The following is a 16,153-nucleotide window of genomic DNA, read 5'->3' as shown; positions in this document are numbered from 1 at the left end:
CACTCAAGAAAATCATAAAAATAATTAAATGCTAGGAATAAAGAAACAACTCTCAATAACAAACCTTAATGTCAAGGGTTTAAATTCACTAATCAAAAGACACAGATTGGCTGACTGGATAAGAAAGATCGACCCAACTATAAGCAGCCTACAAGAGAATCCTCTCACCCATAAAGACTCACATAGATTAAGAGTGAAAGGATGGAAAAAGATCTTCCAAGCAAACAGAAAAGATAAACGAGCTGGAGTAGCTATACTCATATCAGACAAAATAGACTTTAAACTAAAAACCATAAAAAGAGACAATGAGGGTCACTACATAATGATAAAAGGACTGATGCATCAAGAAGACATAACAGTCATAAATATGTATGCACCCAATGTTGGAGCACCCAGATTTATAAAACAGGCCATTACTATTTCTAAGCACACTGGTCCTACCTACTATGCAGTCTTAGTGCCTGAGGACTTTCTCTTGCCACTGCAGTTCATTTTGCCTATGCATGGGGCAAGCCTGAACTTCCAGCAAGTTAATCTCCCCCGCCCTAGCAGCAGCTCTTAACCAACGATTGATGAAAATTTGTGGATAAAAACTCTACTTCCCTTACTCCTTGTGTGGGCTAACTCTAAGCTGTATGTTCTATATTGTCTCCCAGAGTTTCCCTAGAAGGATAAGCTCTAGTTGCCTAGAGTGAAAACTGGCTTGATAATACATCCTTTATTATTTCCTTCCATTTTAGCCTCTCTTCCCAAATAAACTACATGATCTCAAATCCTAGTCTCAAGAATCTGCTTCTGGGGAAATGAAAACTTAGTCTGCATATGTATTTTGGGTGCCAACTGTATGCAAGTTATCAAGTGTATTACTAAAAATATAGGAAAGATTAAAAAGAAAAATATGGGGATAAATGGATAATATTCTCAAGCTAAATATTGGTCACTTTCTCCACTGTTACCTAGTAACCATATTCCTACCAAGCCTGTACTTCATTGGGACTGTTGAATTTCCTCTTGAAATGCCTTTCACATGTTCTAGCTCTTAGGAGGCAGACTATTTATCTTCACATTCAACTCATTTGGCACAATCTTCTTCATGCAGTTAACACTTAAAGGATACTGATCATGTAAATTAAGGAGAAAAAAAAGGAAGGAGTGTCTAATATCGGACAATTTCAAATACGAGAAACTTCCCCCGAATAAAACGGCCAAGTGGGGCCCATGAAAACTAACTGAAAATCGTGCATAATTTTTACACGCTCTTAAATAAATTGGTATAAAGTCCATTGAGAAGTTATCATCATCATTCCATAACCTATACAAGGTTTTTTTGCTAGTGAGTAAAAGCATTTTTGAGTGTTTCAAACCCATACAATTCTTTCCCATTGTGAAATACTTTCTGCAGTAACGACAGTTATTAGAAGAAATGATGATTATTTCTAATCATTCATTCTTCTATTAACACATATTTATTGACTGGTGAAAAAGACTCAGTCCCTGTCCTTAGGAGCTTATAGGCCAGTAGAAAAAGATATTAAACAAGAAATTATGCAAATATTTAATTGAAATATTAATAAGTGCTGTAAGAGTATGTAATAGGGAAATTTTACCTAGCCTGGGGGCAAATAGGGGAGGGGAGAAAAGTATCCTGGAAGAGGAGATAGTTAAGGTGAAATAAGCCAGACAGAATTTGATGATTCTTGAGCTACAAAGTAGATTTTCCATATACAGAATAAGCTCCAAAGCTTCAGACGTAACACAGGCAAATATAGAAAACAAATATCAGTTGTTCCCTGAGATAAAGTCCTAAAGTGAGGAGCTCTTAATGACCTGGCTGTGATATGACGCTCCTCCCACAAGGTGCCACAGTGCTGGAGATGCCCAGGGAGGAGACGAGAGTTGTTGCTACATGTTCCTTATTTAACCTGCCAGAAGGCAATCTGGAATTAAATTTGACTCTACATTTTTAGCTTCTAAGATTATGAATGGAAAAAAAAGGGAAAACGAAATGTCTTTTATCAACTCCTATAATTAGTCGGTTTGTCTACAAGAAAGAATGCTGATATTCCAACCTAATCTAACCAGCACTTCATAAATTACCTTTCTCTTAAGCAAAACACATATACATAGATGCTATCTAATTAATTAAAAGCCTTTTCAGAACGTGGAGTCACTATTTTGGCTAAAGAGTAGCATCCAGCTTTAATTGTGTCTCTCCAAGATTTATTTGGCTGATATGTTCTCATCTCTGTTTATAACTCAGTGTGTGCATGTCATGAATTAGGCATGGGACATATTTTAAGAGATGATAAAGTAGGGTATAGATTGGGAAATTTTGTGGAGGCAGAACAGGTAGTTAAAAAAAGTGTTATCTTATTTGAGTCTCAAAGATATAAACCAGATATTAAAGTATCTTATTAGTGAGTGGCAGTTAAAACCACACTAACTGGTATGCACATAGAAATGCAACAGAGAAGGAAGTTTAAGTGTATCGGCTCTGTAGCCAGACAGCCTGACACTGTCATTTACTAGCTGTGTGATCATGGACAAGTTAATTAATCTCTCTGAGCTTTGCTTTACGTATCTATAAAACGTATCTACCTTCTAAGGAAGTGTGCGGATTAGATGAGTTAGGTGTAAAGCACTTAGAAGAGTCCATGAGATATCAAAGAACTCAATAAACTTGAGACAGTGATGATGATTATTATAATAAATGTAGTAGTTTTTTCCTTCTATTCCATTGTAATAATTCCATAATCTTTTAAGGGCTAGAAAGGTACGTGGAATAGCAGCAGGCAAGTGCCTAGAATCTTTACAGTGGCTATAGTAGTCACCACCAAATGTTTGGTGACTACTGAGAAGATGTCCTAATACAAACATATTTTTCTGACTCATGATAGCCTTCTTTAGTAATCTTGGGCACTTTTGTAGCTTCGGTTACCAAATATATTTTAATAGCTCTCAATCTATAATTTTTCCCTCCCTGAACTTCAGACTTGTACCTCTGCTTATTGGATACCTCCCAACACCTCAAGCGCAGCAGATCCAGAGCAGAACTCGTCATACTTGCATGTGAGGTGAGGACAGGGATGATTCAGTTGACTAACTAGCCAGGCTGGTACTTATTTCCTCATAAATCTGTTACGATTTATAAAAGACAACTTTACAAAATAGAGAAGAGGCATTCTTCAGTCAAGGATAAATGAAAAGCCATGCTTCTCTTCTAAAATATTCAACAAGCCAGTTCAAGGAATTCCCTACTTTAAACCATGATGTCATCAGCCACCTAGCCACTGAAGCCCAGAACCTGAGGGTCATCCTAGATTTCTTCTCTATCTCATTACTCTCATCCTTGTTTTTATAATAAATCACTTTGTGTGTTTTTAATCTGTAATTAAAACTGGAAGTCCATGTCGAGTTTCTCTTCCCAGCTTCATGTGTTTTCTTTTTTGCCTGGAGTATTTCAGCTGCTTCCAAGCTAATCTTTTGAGCTTTTGACTTGGCTCAAGACCTTCCCCCACACAGTGGCCTGATGATGACTTACCTGGAATACAAATCTGATCAAGTTTCTACTTCTGATCAAGTGGCTGGAATTGCTTCCCTTGGCCTATAGTAAAGGCCCTGGGTGACCCCGCCCTTACACCCCAGCTTCCTTATAGCCTCTTTTGACCTCACGCTTGTTTCAATAATACTGAACTATTTTCTGTATTTTCCCTTTCCGGTCATATTGTTTGGTGACACTGTAATTTTGCTTATGCCTATAACAATCTTCTTTCCATAACCCACATTAACTCTTCAAGTACAATCTCGAGTAGTCTCTCTACAGGAAGCACTCCCTAATTCACTCAGGCCAGGCTAGGTGAGAGCTTCCTGGGCGCTCACAGATCCCTGGAGCATGCACACGTTGGCCAGTTATTTGCTATACTGTCCAGGCTTTTCTGTCTTGTATCCCTAGCTCTATATTTGAATCATCTGCAATAAATATTCAGTGACAAAGCTGCAGAATGTGTGTGCTGAAGACGTTCAAGCAGAGTTTAACCAGAGGTTCTCAACACTGGCTGCATACAGGAAACATCTAGGGATCTTTTGAAAATTACAGATGGCAACACCTCACTTCAGCCCATTGAAATCAGAAGCTCTGGGAAGGGAGGCTGGGTACTTAGACATTTAAGATCCCTCAAGTGATGATTATGTGCAGCTGAGCATGGGAGCCAGTTGGTTAGAGGATCACTGGGGAAGGACATGGTAAGTGGTATGCCAGAGACAGATGAAAGTGCTGATGTGTAAGGCACCTTTCATTCATGAAGTTCTCTGAGATGACTGCTGGTGTTATGCTTATTACTTTTCTCAAAATATTTCCCCATATGCTACAAAGGTTGTTTCATTTTGCACTATGTTGATCAGCCAGGCACCAGTCTGTGGGTGACCCCCATAACCTTAATGTTCTTGAAGGAGCATCTGCCACAAATACACACATATATTTATTTAAAAGACTATTTAAAAAAAAACAGTAGCAAGGGGAGGAAAGAGTGGGTTTTTGATGCTTCATACATTCATGTCATAACATTAGGGAAAGAAGTCTCAGATGTAAATCCTGGTTCTCTTGAAACTCCACTTTTGTAATTTTCAAACTTATTCTCGTCTCTTTGTCTATGGTGATCACAGCGATGGACAGTGGGTTTACTTTCTTTTATACTACATGTCTACTGTAACAGAGAGTGCCACACCTTGAGTCTAGATTCTTTTATACTTAACAGAACTTGGTATAAGTTCCACATGGAATAAAAAAGGCCTGTTTTGGATTATTATTATAAGCATTGTTAGTGTTTGTGGGAGGACTAAGTGACTCTAGTTTATAATTTTCCCATTAAGAGTGTTTTCTAAGAAAAGCAATAAGTTTTAAAAAATCAACAGAAAAACAGTAAAAAAGGGGAGGAAATTATTCTTAAATAATCAAGTGTTAGGAGAAAATTGCCCTGGAGTCTTACAATCTCAAAACTAACATTCAAACTCTCAATTTGTTTGATTAAAAAAGTTTAATGAACTGTAAAATAAATACACTTCCATTAAATATTAAATAAATTATTTACAACTTGAAAAAATACTTTTGTCTCCATGCATCTTTATGTACAGAAATAAGACAGCATAAAAAGTGACAATTGAAAGTTTAAAACCATCAGAACCAAAAGGTTCCATTTTCTTCTAATCCTCTGAAAAGAGGATGAACTCATCATGTATGGTTGTGACTTGGCAGTGACTCCGATCTGATATCCTGTGAGAAAATAAAACATTAGCGATAAGTTCAATTCCAACATAGTTTTCAGAAAATTTCAAATAATAATCATGAATCAGAATTTGTCAGTTTTTCTTTTCCTAGAATGTCTTATGAGAAATGCTAAGAGTTTTTCGGAAACCAACTATCACTTTGGCTTGAATTCCTCTTTCTCATTTGCTTTGTTTATGTGCCTACTTAGAAAATGGCATATGCTCAAACCTGTGGCATCAAATTCTGCTTAATAAAAAAGCAGCAACAATCATGAGAAATAGTTTTCCTAACGAAATCTATGCAGTGGACATAATTAAAAACAAGAATTAAGTGGCTCAGTGTATTTATGATATACAGTTAATTTAGGATAATTAGTACCACAGCATAATAATAGTAGCTACCAGTTAATGGACAGCCATCATGTGCCAGCACAGCATATTCCTTTTCCTAAAATCATTCTGAGACCTACACTGAGAAATCTCAATGCACTAAATAACCCCAAATCCACCCATAGTCATGTCGGTGGTCTTTGCTTCAGCACATTAAGCCAATACATTAATAAATTTTGATGCAATAAATGCTGAGTACAGCATTGATATGGATAATTATCCATTTCATGACTTACTGAGCTGATTCTGTAATAGGCTAAGAACATAATATCTTTACTAGACCAGTGCTAAATGTAGTGGTTCTCCAAGCATTAGAACCATCTGGACTACACATTAAAAATGGAAATTCTGGTTCAAGAGATTTAGGGTTCAGCTTAGGAATATACATATTTACCAAGCATCTTAAGTTACTCTTAAACCCATTGAAGTTAGGAAAGCGATGACTTATGTATATGACATCATATTTCCTGAATGTCTCAGTAAAGAAGTTTCTTCCCCTGACTGACTTTAAATGTGTATTTGATCTCCTTGCCTCCCTCTTCCAGTGGGAGTTTTCTTTATTAGCCGCTCACTTTTATTATCAATAAAATATCTCTCCACACCTTACCTTCTACCTACAATATGCTCAGCTCTCCCTCTTTATAAAAAATAAATATAGATATTTTTACCAAGCTTTCTCTCAACTTTGTGCCCTCCCTCCCTTTCTACTTCCTTTCTTTAAAAGAATATTCAACCTACTGTCTCCACTTCCTCCTGTTTTTAGTGTGAGCATCCTAACTTCGGCTCTCCACCATGTGAGCTCAACCTGTCATTATGACCTTATCTCCCCAAACACTCCTTTGAACTAGGCTGTTTTTCACAAGTTGTTAAAATGATCTATTCCATCTCTCAGTATCAGCCTTCCTTTCCCTACATAATTGCTTGTCTCAATCTCATCAGTCCTCTAAGGCTCACTTCCAATGCCATCCTGAATACACATTCGTTCCTGCTCCCTAAATGCATCTCACCAGATTCTACCTTTCACTGGAAACTCCTCATACTCCATGGGTTCCTTTCTTATGACACTTACTTTATTTCCCCTAGTATTCTGGATCCTTACATATTTTTTTCCTATCTGGTAAACATTAAGTTCTTTGGGAACAGAATTGGTGTCTCATGTTTATATCCCTTATAATACTGAGTAAGCACGCAGTTCATTCTCAATATCGAACTCCATCTCATATTCAAAGAACAGCATTTTAGTATAGCCATTGTTCTTAGTGGATCCATAATGAAGAACACATTCCTCATTGTTCCTGAGATAGAGTGTTATGTTTTTCAAAATATAGGATATGACCTAAAGATATCATTTAAAACTCAAACCTGTAATATTATCTTCAGTTATGCTACGGCATGTGCATTTCCATTTTCTTGTCGAAGTTTCTTTCGTTCTTCAGCTTCTCCTTCATATTCTCTTAAGTATCGTTTTCGAAGCCTTTAGAGAACAAGACATTCTACATTATCAAAGTTTTATTCATCTATACATTGACAGGGATTTTCATGCATATAGAGCTCCTTTTCATGAGTCCTTATAGACCACTAAGCATTGTATTTGACATTAAACCAAAACCTAAACCCAGCTATAAAATAGTACCAATATTTTTTATTAAGGGGGCATTTATGTTGACTTTATATAAACACATTTCCAGGGGACTGAAATTTAAATAAATGTGTATTGAGATGCAAACTTTCAGAAGGCATGGAACACATCCATGTGTTTTTTCTGCAGAACTTTGCACAGCTGCTGTGTACAACTAGAGGGGAAGACAATAGTATAGTTTTACCATAAAAAGACTTTATGCTAGCATAATCTAATTTAAATGATAAGAATTTTTTAAAACAGTCTTCCAAAACAAGTTGGGCTTTATTTTTAAGTACACATATTTTCTTATAGTTTCATTTGTTGCTAGTTTCTATTTTTAAAATTCAGTGGTTTAAAAATTTCTTGGTGTTGTATAAGCAATTCTATTTTTAATAGAACTTTAATCCATCTACTAAATATTATCATTAAATCATAAGAACTTTTCTTTTGTTGTGATTTTTGAAGAAAACTCACCTCAATTATGAAAGAAAAAAAAGAAAAAAACCAGAAACTGCACCTTAGCATTTGTTAGATGTTTCCAATGCAAGGACAGTATAGGCAAAAAGGAGAAAAGTTGCTGCTTAATTTTCAGTGCTGACACGACAAAGTCTTCTCACAGTTTTCCAGAAAATTATGAAATATTTCAAGTTGAATAATTATAAGTTTAATTATTGCAAAACATTTTCCTTAACTAGAAATTGTTTTCTTCTATCCTTCTATGTCAAATAATAATGGTTTGTCTGAGGGTATCTTTCCTAAACACATTTGCATATCTGGCTTGAGGTACTAGAAGGCCAGAATAAACTCTAGGGTGTGCAAAACAATTTTAAACCACACATCAAACTTTATGTGCATGACAAAACAGTTTTTTAATGTGTCATTTTATCACTATCTGAACTGAATTTAAAATAATAGTAAACAATGGCAGAAGATAACCCCTTGTTTCCTGAATGGCAGTAGTGGTAGCTCCTGTACACAGTCCAGTTGCTAAAGTAATTTACCAAGACCTAAAATTAGAATAATGTGTCCATTGCTTTTCCCAAGCTCTAGTAGCACCTGAGTCATCATAGAGCCATTCATGCCCTCCCCCACCTTCCCTTACTTAGTGACTTCTGTTTGACAGACAATGCCATTTTGATCAGAACCTGTCAGTGCCTACTACCTGCAACAGTCTAGTTCTGACATTCATTGGTCATGAAGTGGAGTGTGTGATCTGTTATTATGAGCAGAGGGAAGATATTGCTGGAGGGAAACAGTGACAGAATTGTCCTTGTTTTCTACATCATGTCATAGGGTGGAAATGTTTTTATATTATTTGAGTTCCCATACTTTTGTATTTGGCAATAACAAGACAGGCATAAGCTCTAAGTGAATTAGTACCATGCTATGAAATTCCTAACTCACACTTTTGCATTCTAATATGAGCAGAAGACGTACCTCTTCTTGGCTACTGACTTAAAGTTCTTTGTGAGTTTTAGTACCAAAGCAGCACATCTGATCTATGTACCAGGCCTTAATTAGCTTCTGGAAGGCTTGCTTAAGCTTAAGATATTCACAGAAGATACCAGCACTTTCAGAGGTTTGAAAGTAACCATAAGCAGAAATATGACATGAAAGAAAACCATCAATTTTTAATTTCAAAAAATTTTAGATCTTCTGAAAAAGGGCTTTACATATTAAGTTTTAAGGGTGGCCAAAGTAATAAAATTTTGACCATATTCTGTGATTTTTGTCAATGAAGTGTAAGGATATAAACCAAAGATCACATGCCACTGATAGAATAATTCTTCTAAAATATGATAGTAGCGTGTGATAGAATACTGAAAAAAATTAACCTGCCATTATTTTATTAGGAATTTTTAAGTCATGCCATACTTACTGGACTGTAATAACAACAGCTATAGCTGTGAAGCTCACAGCAGAGACAAAGGCAGCTATGGCTGCTAAAGCGATTTTTGACAAGTCACTGTCAACCATGCTGTGAGTCTTCATGGACTTTTCCCCACATCGTTCACCAAAGTAATCGTGATAACATCTGCAAACAAGCCATATTTAAAAATTATAATCACTAAAACATTCTGTATATGTTAAGCTTACTTTCCAGGTCATAAACAGACATTTAATTCCAACATTTAAAAAAAAATATATTCAACCATGTATTTGCATTTCAAAATCATGAGATATAGAATGCATTCTAGCCAAAGATCTATTAATATAAGAACAAGTTGAGATTAGTTTGGGTGTGATATTCCAAGAAGACACACCTTGTCATTCTTTATAGTCCTTTATGACCAACTGATGAGTTCAGTGGCTCATTATATAGTTAATACGTGCCACTATCATTTAATGTGCTAGCAGCTTTTGGGGGGAAGGAGATTAGAACAACATGAAAGATCATATGAAAAATACCTTTGGGTCCTTTTTTAAAAAAGAGGTTTTTTAAAAATATATATTATAAAATGATAGCTTATACTAGTGGTCAGCAAACTACAGCCCACAGCCCAAATCTGGCCATTTGTAAGGCTTTTAACAGCCTGAAAACTGAGTGGGTTTTTTTTTTTTTTTTTTTTTTTACATTTTGATTGGTTATATAACTATATGCATATGAAGCCTAAAATATTTACTATCTGATTCTTTAAGAAAATGTTTGCTGGGCCGGCCCGGTGGCGCACTGCGCTAATGCGCCACTTGGGAAGCGCGGAGGCGCTCCCACCGAGGGTTCGGATCCCACATACAGACCGGTTCCTGCTCACTGGCTGAGCGAGGCGCAGGGGCAACACCGAGGGTTGCGATCCCGTTGCCGGTCCCGGTCCGGTACGGGGGCGACACTGAGGGTTGCGATCCGTTGCCGGACACGGAAAAAGACAAAAAAATTTAAAAAAATAAAAATAAAAAAAAATTAAAAAGAAAATGTTTGCTGACCTCTGGTTTATACACTGGGAAAATAAATGGTTTCTACAAGCAGGGTTTCAGACACAGTGTTAGAAATACAGAATTCCACATAATTTAGGAAAACTTACTTGCAAGTTACTACTTTCAGGTGCTCTATATATTTGCATTCTCCATGTATACAGAAATTTTGGAATTCTGCATCACATGGATTTTTCTTCTTTCTGTTTCTTCTAGTAGTTCCATTTTTGCCTCCCTTTTTTTTTCTTTTGGGCTTATCTGAAGTCTTTTCACTTTCTGTTTTGTTTTTCATGGGTTTAACTACCTGTTCAACTAAAAAAACAAAATAAGATTTACTGACAACAGTCTCTCTTAATCTTGGATATCATTTGGAGACATAAGAGAAAGAAGTCATAGCATTGGGAGCTCATGAGGATAATGGCCGTGTTTGTCTCATTAACTAAAACAATATACACACAATAAATGGGCAAAGAGAATATCTGTGCTGTGTGCACTTAAAAACCTGAAAACCTTTAACACATATTTTGAATTGATTTGTATTATTATTATTATCGGTAATAGGAATTATGTGTATAAGAAAATCCATTAAATATTTTAAACATTTCTTGAATTTTTAATACATACCAAGTTCTTGGAAATGAGCATTAATTTAATTAAACCCAAATCACAGTTGTATGTATTGTTATCCACATGATATGGATGAGGAAACTAAGTTCAGGGAAGACAGACAGGTAAGCTGCCCAAGGACAATCAGCTAGCAAATGGCAGTGTTGGAATGTTAAAACCTGTTATTTTTCCACTATACTATGTTTTCTCTTGGAAAATACCAATGTTATTGACTAAAATGGTACTTAAAACGGGACTTGGGGTATACTTGTTGATTTTATTTATTGGCTTTGTGCTCACCATCATAGTTGGGAATTAGTAGCACTATTTGAGGGTAGAAAAAAACTGAAAATTACATGTTAGAGTTAATTTTCTCTAACTCACAGGTTACAACAGATTATAATTAATTGATACCTTCCAGGGGGCTTATTTCTGTAGCTAATCTATTTGAAAACAGGGGTCCAGGAATACTTGTAGTTAATGCTTCAGAGGTTTGTCTTAACTCATCAGATCCATAGAAACTTTTGTTCAGTCTTACAGTTATGCAAGGTGTAGTTCGCCCTCATGTTAAAGATAAGAAGGGGCTTTCTATCTTTGTGCTGTGCATTTAATAACACTAATCCCTCAATAGGTTTATCTGAACAAGTATTAGCAAGCAGAATCCAATGAAAAGAGAAGACACTATTAGTTATAACAGTCATGTAACACCCATTAAACAGAAAACATTACAAACATAGTGAAGGTTAAAAAGGATATCAAAAATAGAACCCCTGTGATTAAAGAAATGACAAATAAATATTATATTTTAGCAGGTTATTACAATAATTAACAAAATAGTTAATAATAATTAACAAAAGTCAAATTAGGACCAATGTTTAATAGGTGGTTATGCAATTTTTATACTGAAACTTTCCTCTGATAAAAAAACACAAGTTAGAAAAGGTCCTCTAAGAGAAATATTTTAAATAAATATTACTGTACTTTGTCAGATAGATTAAAAGTTATAAACAGAGACAATAATAGTCACTACGCTAAAGTGTTGCAATAGACATTAACCCCACAGACATTTAACTTAATAGCCTTTCAAAGGAGTTCAACCAATGTTTTCACTCTATTTCACAATGCATTGCAATTTTGAGCACAAGCCATTTGCACCACTAACTATTTGGCCTTCTGAAGTGTTAACAACTTGAAAGATCTTTGAGAGAACAGTTTGTAGACACCTTGATGATCTAATCTTATCCCTCCAAAACTAGGAATTACAAACAAACCCTTTCCCCACTTCACATAAAAGCACAAGTTCAGAAGAAAGGGAGTAAAGTGTCCACTAAAGCTTTTCCCACCTGCCACTCACCCCAGTTCTTGAAGGACCACTATCTTCACCAGTTCTGGGAGCCAGACAGAGGGGGAGGAAACTCAGGTCAGGAAAAAAGAGGCCTTAAAGAACTCTTAAACCATCTTGTTCTGCCTCCATAATGGATGCTCCTGGGATATTTAGATCTGATTTATTGATGACCTCTTCTTCCCTCAAACTCTAAAGTAACATGAGGGTAATGAACTATATTTATCTCCTACTTTGGTACCCTCATTTTAAGCAAAAGGTCTTTTTTAAAGATCAGATAGCAAAAACAAAAGAAACCATGGCTCACTATTATTTAACCAACAAATGGGATTTGGGGTTAAATAAAGATTTTAGCAAATAAAATCTATGCATATTTGTCCTTCTTTAATATTTCCAGAGGGCATTATTATTATTATCATCATCATCATCATCACCAGTTTCTCAACACCTAGTACTTAAAGGCTAAAGTCCAATTCCTCCTGCCCCATTACTTCCTTCTGTTCTCTTGTTTGTGTTAAAATGCAGTTATTTGGGGCAGGGTGATGTGGAGGGAGGAGATATAAAAGCTAAGACACAAAGAAGATAGTAATGGTTAATGTCTACGTCTGTCTCTCAGATGCGGTCATGTGGCACAACGGGAAAGAGCACAGTATCTGGAATCAATCAGATTGGAGTTGCAATTGTGGCTCATCTGCTTGCTACCTGTGTAACCTTGGGCAAAACAATCCCCCTTTTTGAGCTTCAGTTACACAACTGTAAAATGAGAACAACAATTCCTACTTAAGTTGCTATGAAGATAAGATTTAATAGACAGAAAACATGTGTTAGCACTCCCACTTGAAAATTTGGGGAGCGGCCTTTCCTCTGAAGCAACTTTGCTCTTCTAAACCCACACCTCATAGTCTACATTTTCACTTTATCCTCTACTCACCTCTGACTGAATCATCTACGATATAGCCAGATATTTGTGGTTCATTATCATACTCTTCTGAATAGTCATAGTCGGTCCCTGAGGACAGTGCACTACCAGAAGTCATTTCACTCACAGGGGAAGTCTCGCTTCCTGAGGACATCCCACTTCTCAAGGTAACCCCAAATCCATCAGAACTATGGCCCTCAGAAAATGGTTCCTCTTTCCCAGAGTAGGTGTCATTGAGGTCCAGTGCAGCAGCATAATGGCCTGGAAAAGAAAGAACAAGGGCAGAAAAGAAAAGGTAAAGCAGGGAGCCTTTCTTGCCAGTCAGCTGTGTTAGGCAGAAATGTTTATCTTCTGATATCAAAGCAGTTATTGCACATGTGCTATTGTTTATGACTGAGTCACTCAAGAAAGCAACTTCACATTCTGCCAACAAGCAAGCTCAGCCGTTCCCATTACAGAGTTTTTTCTATCAAGGTTCTTTTCCAGGTAGTTTACATTAATTTCCACATCAAACAAACAAACAAAAACTACCTTCATTAAATCTTCCAAGTTACAAACCAAAAACAAACAAACCCCCCAAAACTGCCAAATAGGCAAATTATCCTAATATAATTATTCAACTGATAGTGTCTAAATATCCCCATCACTTCATATTCCAAATACATTTATGTTTGCTAGAATCCTACCCTGTCCCATTTTAATATGTCCTGGATATAAATATCAGATTTTCTTAACACATGCTCACATTTTAAAAAGAATAACTGTAAAACTAAGGGTTAGGATCAAATGATCTCCAAGGTCTCCTTCAGCTGAACTAAAGTACAGGGATTCTGTCCCGCACCCTCGTCCTGGCCAGGACTTCCGAGACACCTGCCCGCTTCTCTCTTCCTCCTGGGGAATCACCTTAGCGGGGAGAGGTACAGGATTCACCTGCGGCAGGACAGAGATGGGAGCGCCAAAGGGGCGTGTTTTTGGAGAAGCAGCCGCAGAATTCAAGAGGCGACAGCTTCTACCCGCCGTGGGAAAAGCGCCTGGCAGTTTGGAGCCGGCAGGTCCTCACCTGAGCCGAGGATCAAAAGTGACAGCACCACCGGCGCCGCCGACCGCAGCATCGGGGCTCTCATTGGTCCCTCGGGGCGGCGGCGTCTCGGTCTCTGGGGCAACTCGGTGGGGAGCTGCCGGCCGAAGGAGGGTGGCGGAGCAGACAGGGAAGAAGGTAGCTGTTTTCCAAGGCCGGCCAGGCTCCGGGCGTGGATGCAGCAGCGCCTCGGGCTCGCCTCAGGACCTCTCGGGTGCCACCCGGGCGCCGGCACCAAGGTGTGCGAACATTCCATAGGCGGGCGCGCACCTGCCGCTTTATAGGCGCGGGCGGGGCGGGAGCACGGCCCGTGACGTCACGCCGCGGGTGGAGGCGGGGCGCCCCCCAAAAGCACAAGCGGCCGGCGGGCCGCACCTCCCTCGAGCGTGCGTAGACAGCCGGCGAGGAAGCGGAAACGAAACCTCTAGCTCCCAGGAGGAACAGCTACTCGGTCGGTATTCGAGAGCGGGAGTGGGGTTTGAGAGCCGGTACCTGCCATTCAAAAGTCGCCAAGTTTCAAACTCTCAGAAAAACTTGGTATATGCTTTGGTTGATCGTAACATTACAGCGGGCGGGGATTAAACAGAAAAGTTCTGTTTAATCAGATGTAAAAATACTTTAAGACCGAGAGTGATTTAGCCATGACAGCCTGATGTCTTTCACAAAGGTAAGCGAGGTTCGTGAGAGGATGACAGAGCGCGCCTCCTCATGAGGGGCTTGGCCTCTTTCAGCGAGTGGCCCTGGCCCACCCACTGCTGTGAAGTGGCCAGAATTTCAAACCACCGACCGTTCCGTTTCTTTAGGTCGTCCAGGGCCATCATCAAAATTAATAATTATTGACCCCTTATATTGCCAGACAATGCGCTTAAAATTTTACTCAATAACCTTGCTGCGTAGGTATCGTCTCCCCATTTTACAGAAGGATGGAGGGCAGCTTTGAAAAGCGGAGGAGGAATTTACACCGCTGATTAGGGCAGGAGTCAGGTGGAGTTGAATTCAAGTTCATCTGACCCTGAAATCTGCCTCTTTCCACTCAGATAAAGGAATTTAGGATTTCTTTGAAGAGGGTTTCTTGGGAGAACGATATTTAGCCTAAAAGAGTCATCTCTCCTGGTGGCATACTGGCATTTTTCTCAGTGCGCGAGCCTGTGCCTCTCAAGCCCCGAGGTAAAAAGGTCACCTTTGAGGACCCATTTAGAACCCAGTAAGACATTTATCATGACAAACAGATAAAACGAAGAGGAGGAAGGGAGCTGCTTAATTTGACTAACTTTGATGTAGTGGCAACTGCAGAACTGGAGTTTTCTTGACGTAAGGAAGAGAAAAAAGCATTGTTCTCTCAGTTTCCTTGTCCTGGAGATGCATATCATCTCTTCCCTAGTTGTTCCAATAAAACAGCCTTTTTTAAGAATGTGGGTCACAATGCATCTGTCCCAATTCTGGGAATTTTTTTAAAAGCTTACTTTTTAATGGTATATCACAGTGAGTAGTCTAAATAATTAATAATAATAATACATTTATTAAGATGAAATAGAGTCATGGATCATGCCTTCTATTTCATGTTTGTGGAGAGTGTATTTTATGTAAGCCGCCTGTTTTGTTTTTTGGTTTTTTTTTTTTTAAGGGGGGACAATAAAGAGGGAGATTAAATAATGACCAGCTCCCAGTTCTCCAGAAGCTCAGTGGTGTTGGACCATGTACATAGATAAGTAATTCTAATATATCAGATAATAAGAAAGGTTCAAAGTGCCATGGGAAACAAGTATGCAGTTGAATTTTGCCTGTGTGTATTATGCAAAACTTTGTGGAAAATCAGAGAGGTTGCCTCAAAGGCCTTCCCAGCACAAAGTTTATTTGGAAAGAAGGGTCTGACCAAATGTAGGAAATAAGGCTAGGAAAGTGTCATTGCCCATTCCAGGGTAAAGTAGGGGCTTGCACTCTCACCTTTTTTGGTGGATGAGGTAATTGTGATTCAGAGAGATTCAGAGACTTGCCCACAGTTTTCAAAAGATGGTTATTCAATAG

General features: G+C 38.0%; 1 protein-coding gene across 1 annotated transcript; it reads right to left on the bottom strand.

Annotated features, from left to right (window-relative positions):
- Positions 1-5,013: 5,013 nt before the first annotated feature.
- Positions 5,014-14,222, bottom strand: AREG (amphiregulin). The gene is made up of 6 exons (XM_008572473.1): positions 14,111-14,222; positions 13,063-13,311; positions 10,294-10,495; positions 9,153-9,308; positions 7,015-7,126; positions 5,014-5,269 (listed from the first exon to the last, which is right to left on the bottom strand). Exons 1-5 carry the CDS (start codon positions 14,172-14,174, stop codon positions 7,033-7,035), a joined length of 765 nt encoding a protein of 254 aa, XP_008570695.1. The 5' UTR covers positions 14,175-14,222; the 3' UTR covers positions 5,014-5,269; positions 7,015-7,032.
- Positions 14,223-16,153: the final 1,931 nt, after the last annotated feature.

Source organism: Galeopterus variegatus, unplaced genomic scaffold (assembly GCF_000696425.1).
Source record: "Galeopterus variegatus unplaced genomic scaffold, G_variegatus-3.0.2 Scaffold790, whole genome shotgun sequence".
Taxonomy (NCBI): Eukaryota; Metazoa; Chordata; class Mammalia; order Dermoptera; family Cynocephalidae; genus Galeopterus; species Galeopterus variegatus.
Note: the sequence above shows the minus strand (reverse complement) of the source record. Positions and strands in the feature narration are given on the sequence as shown.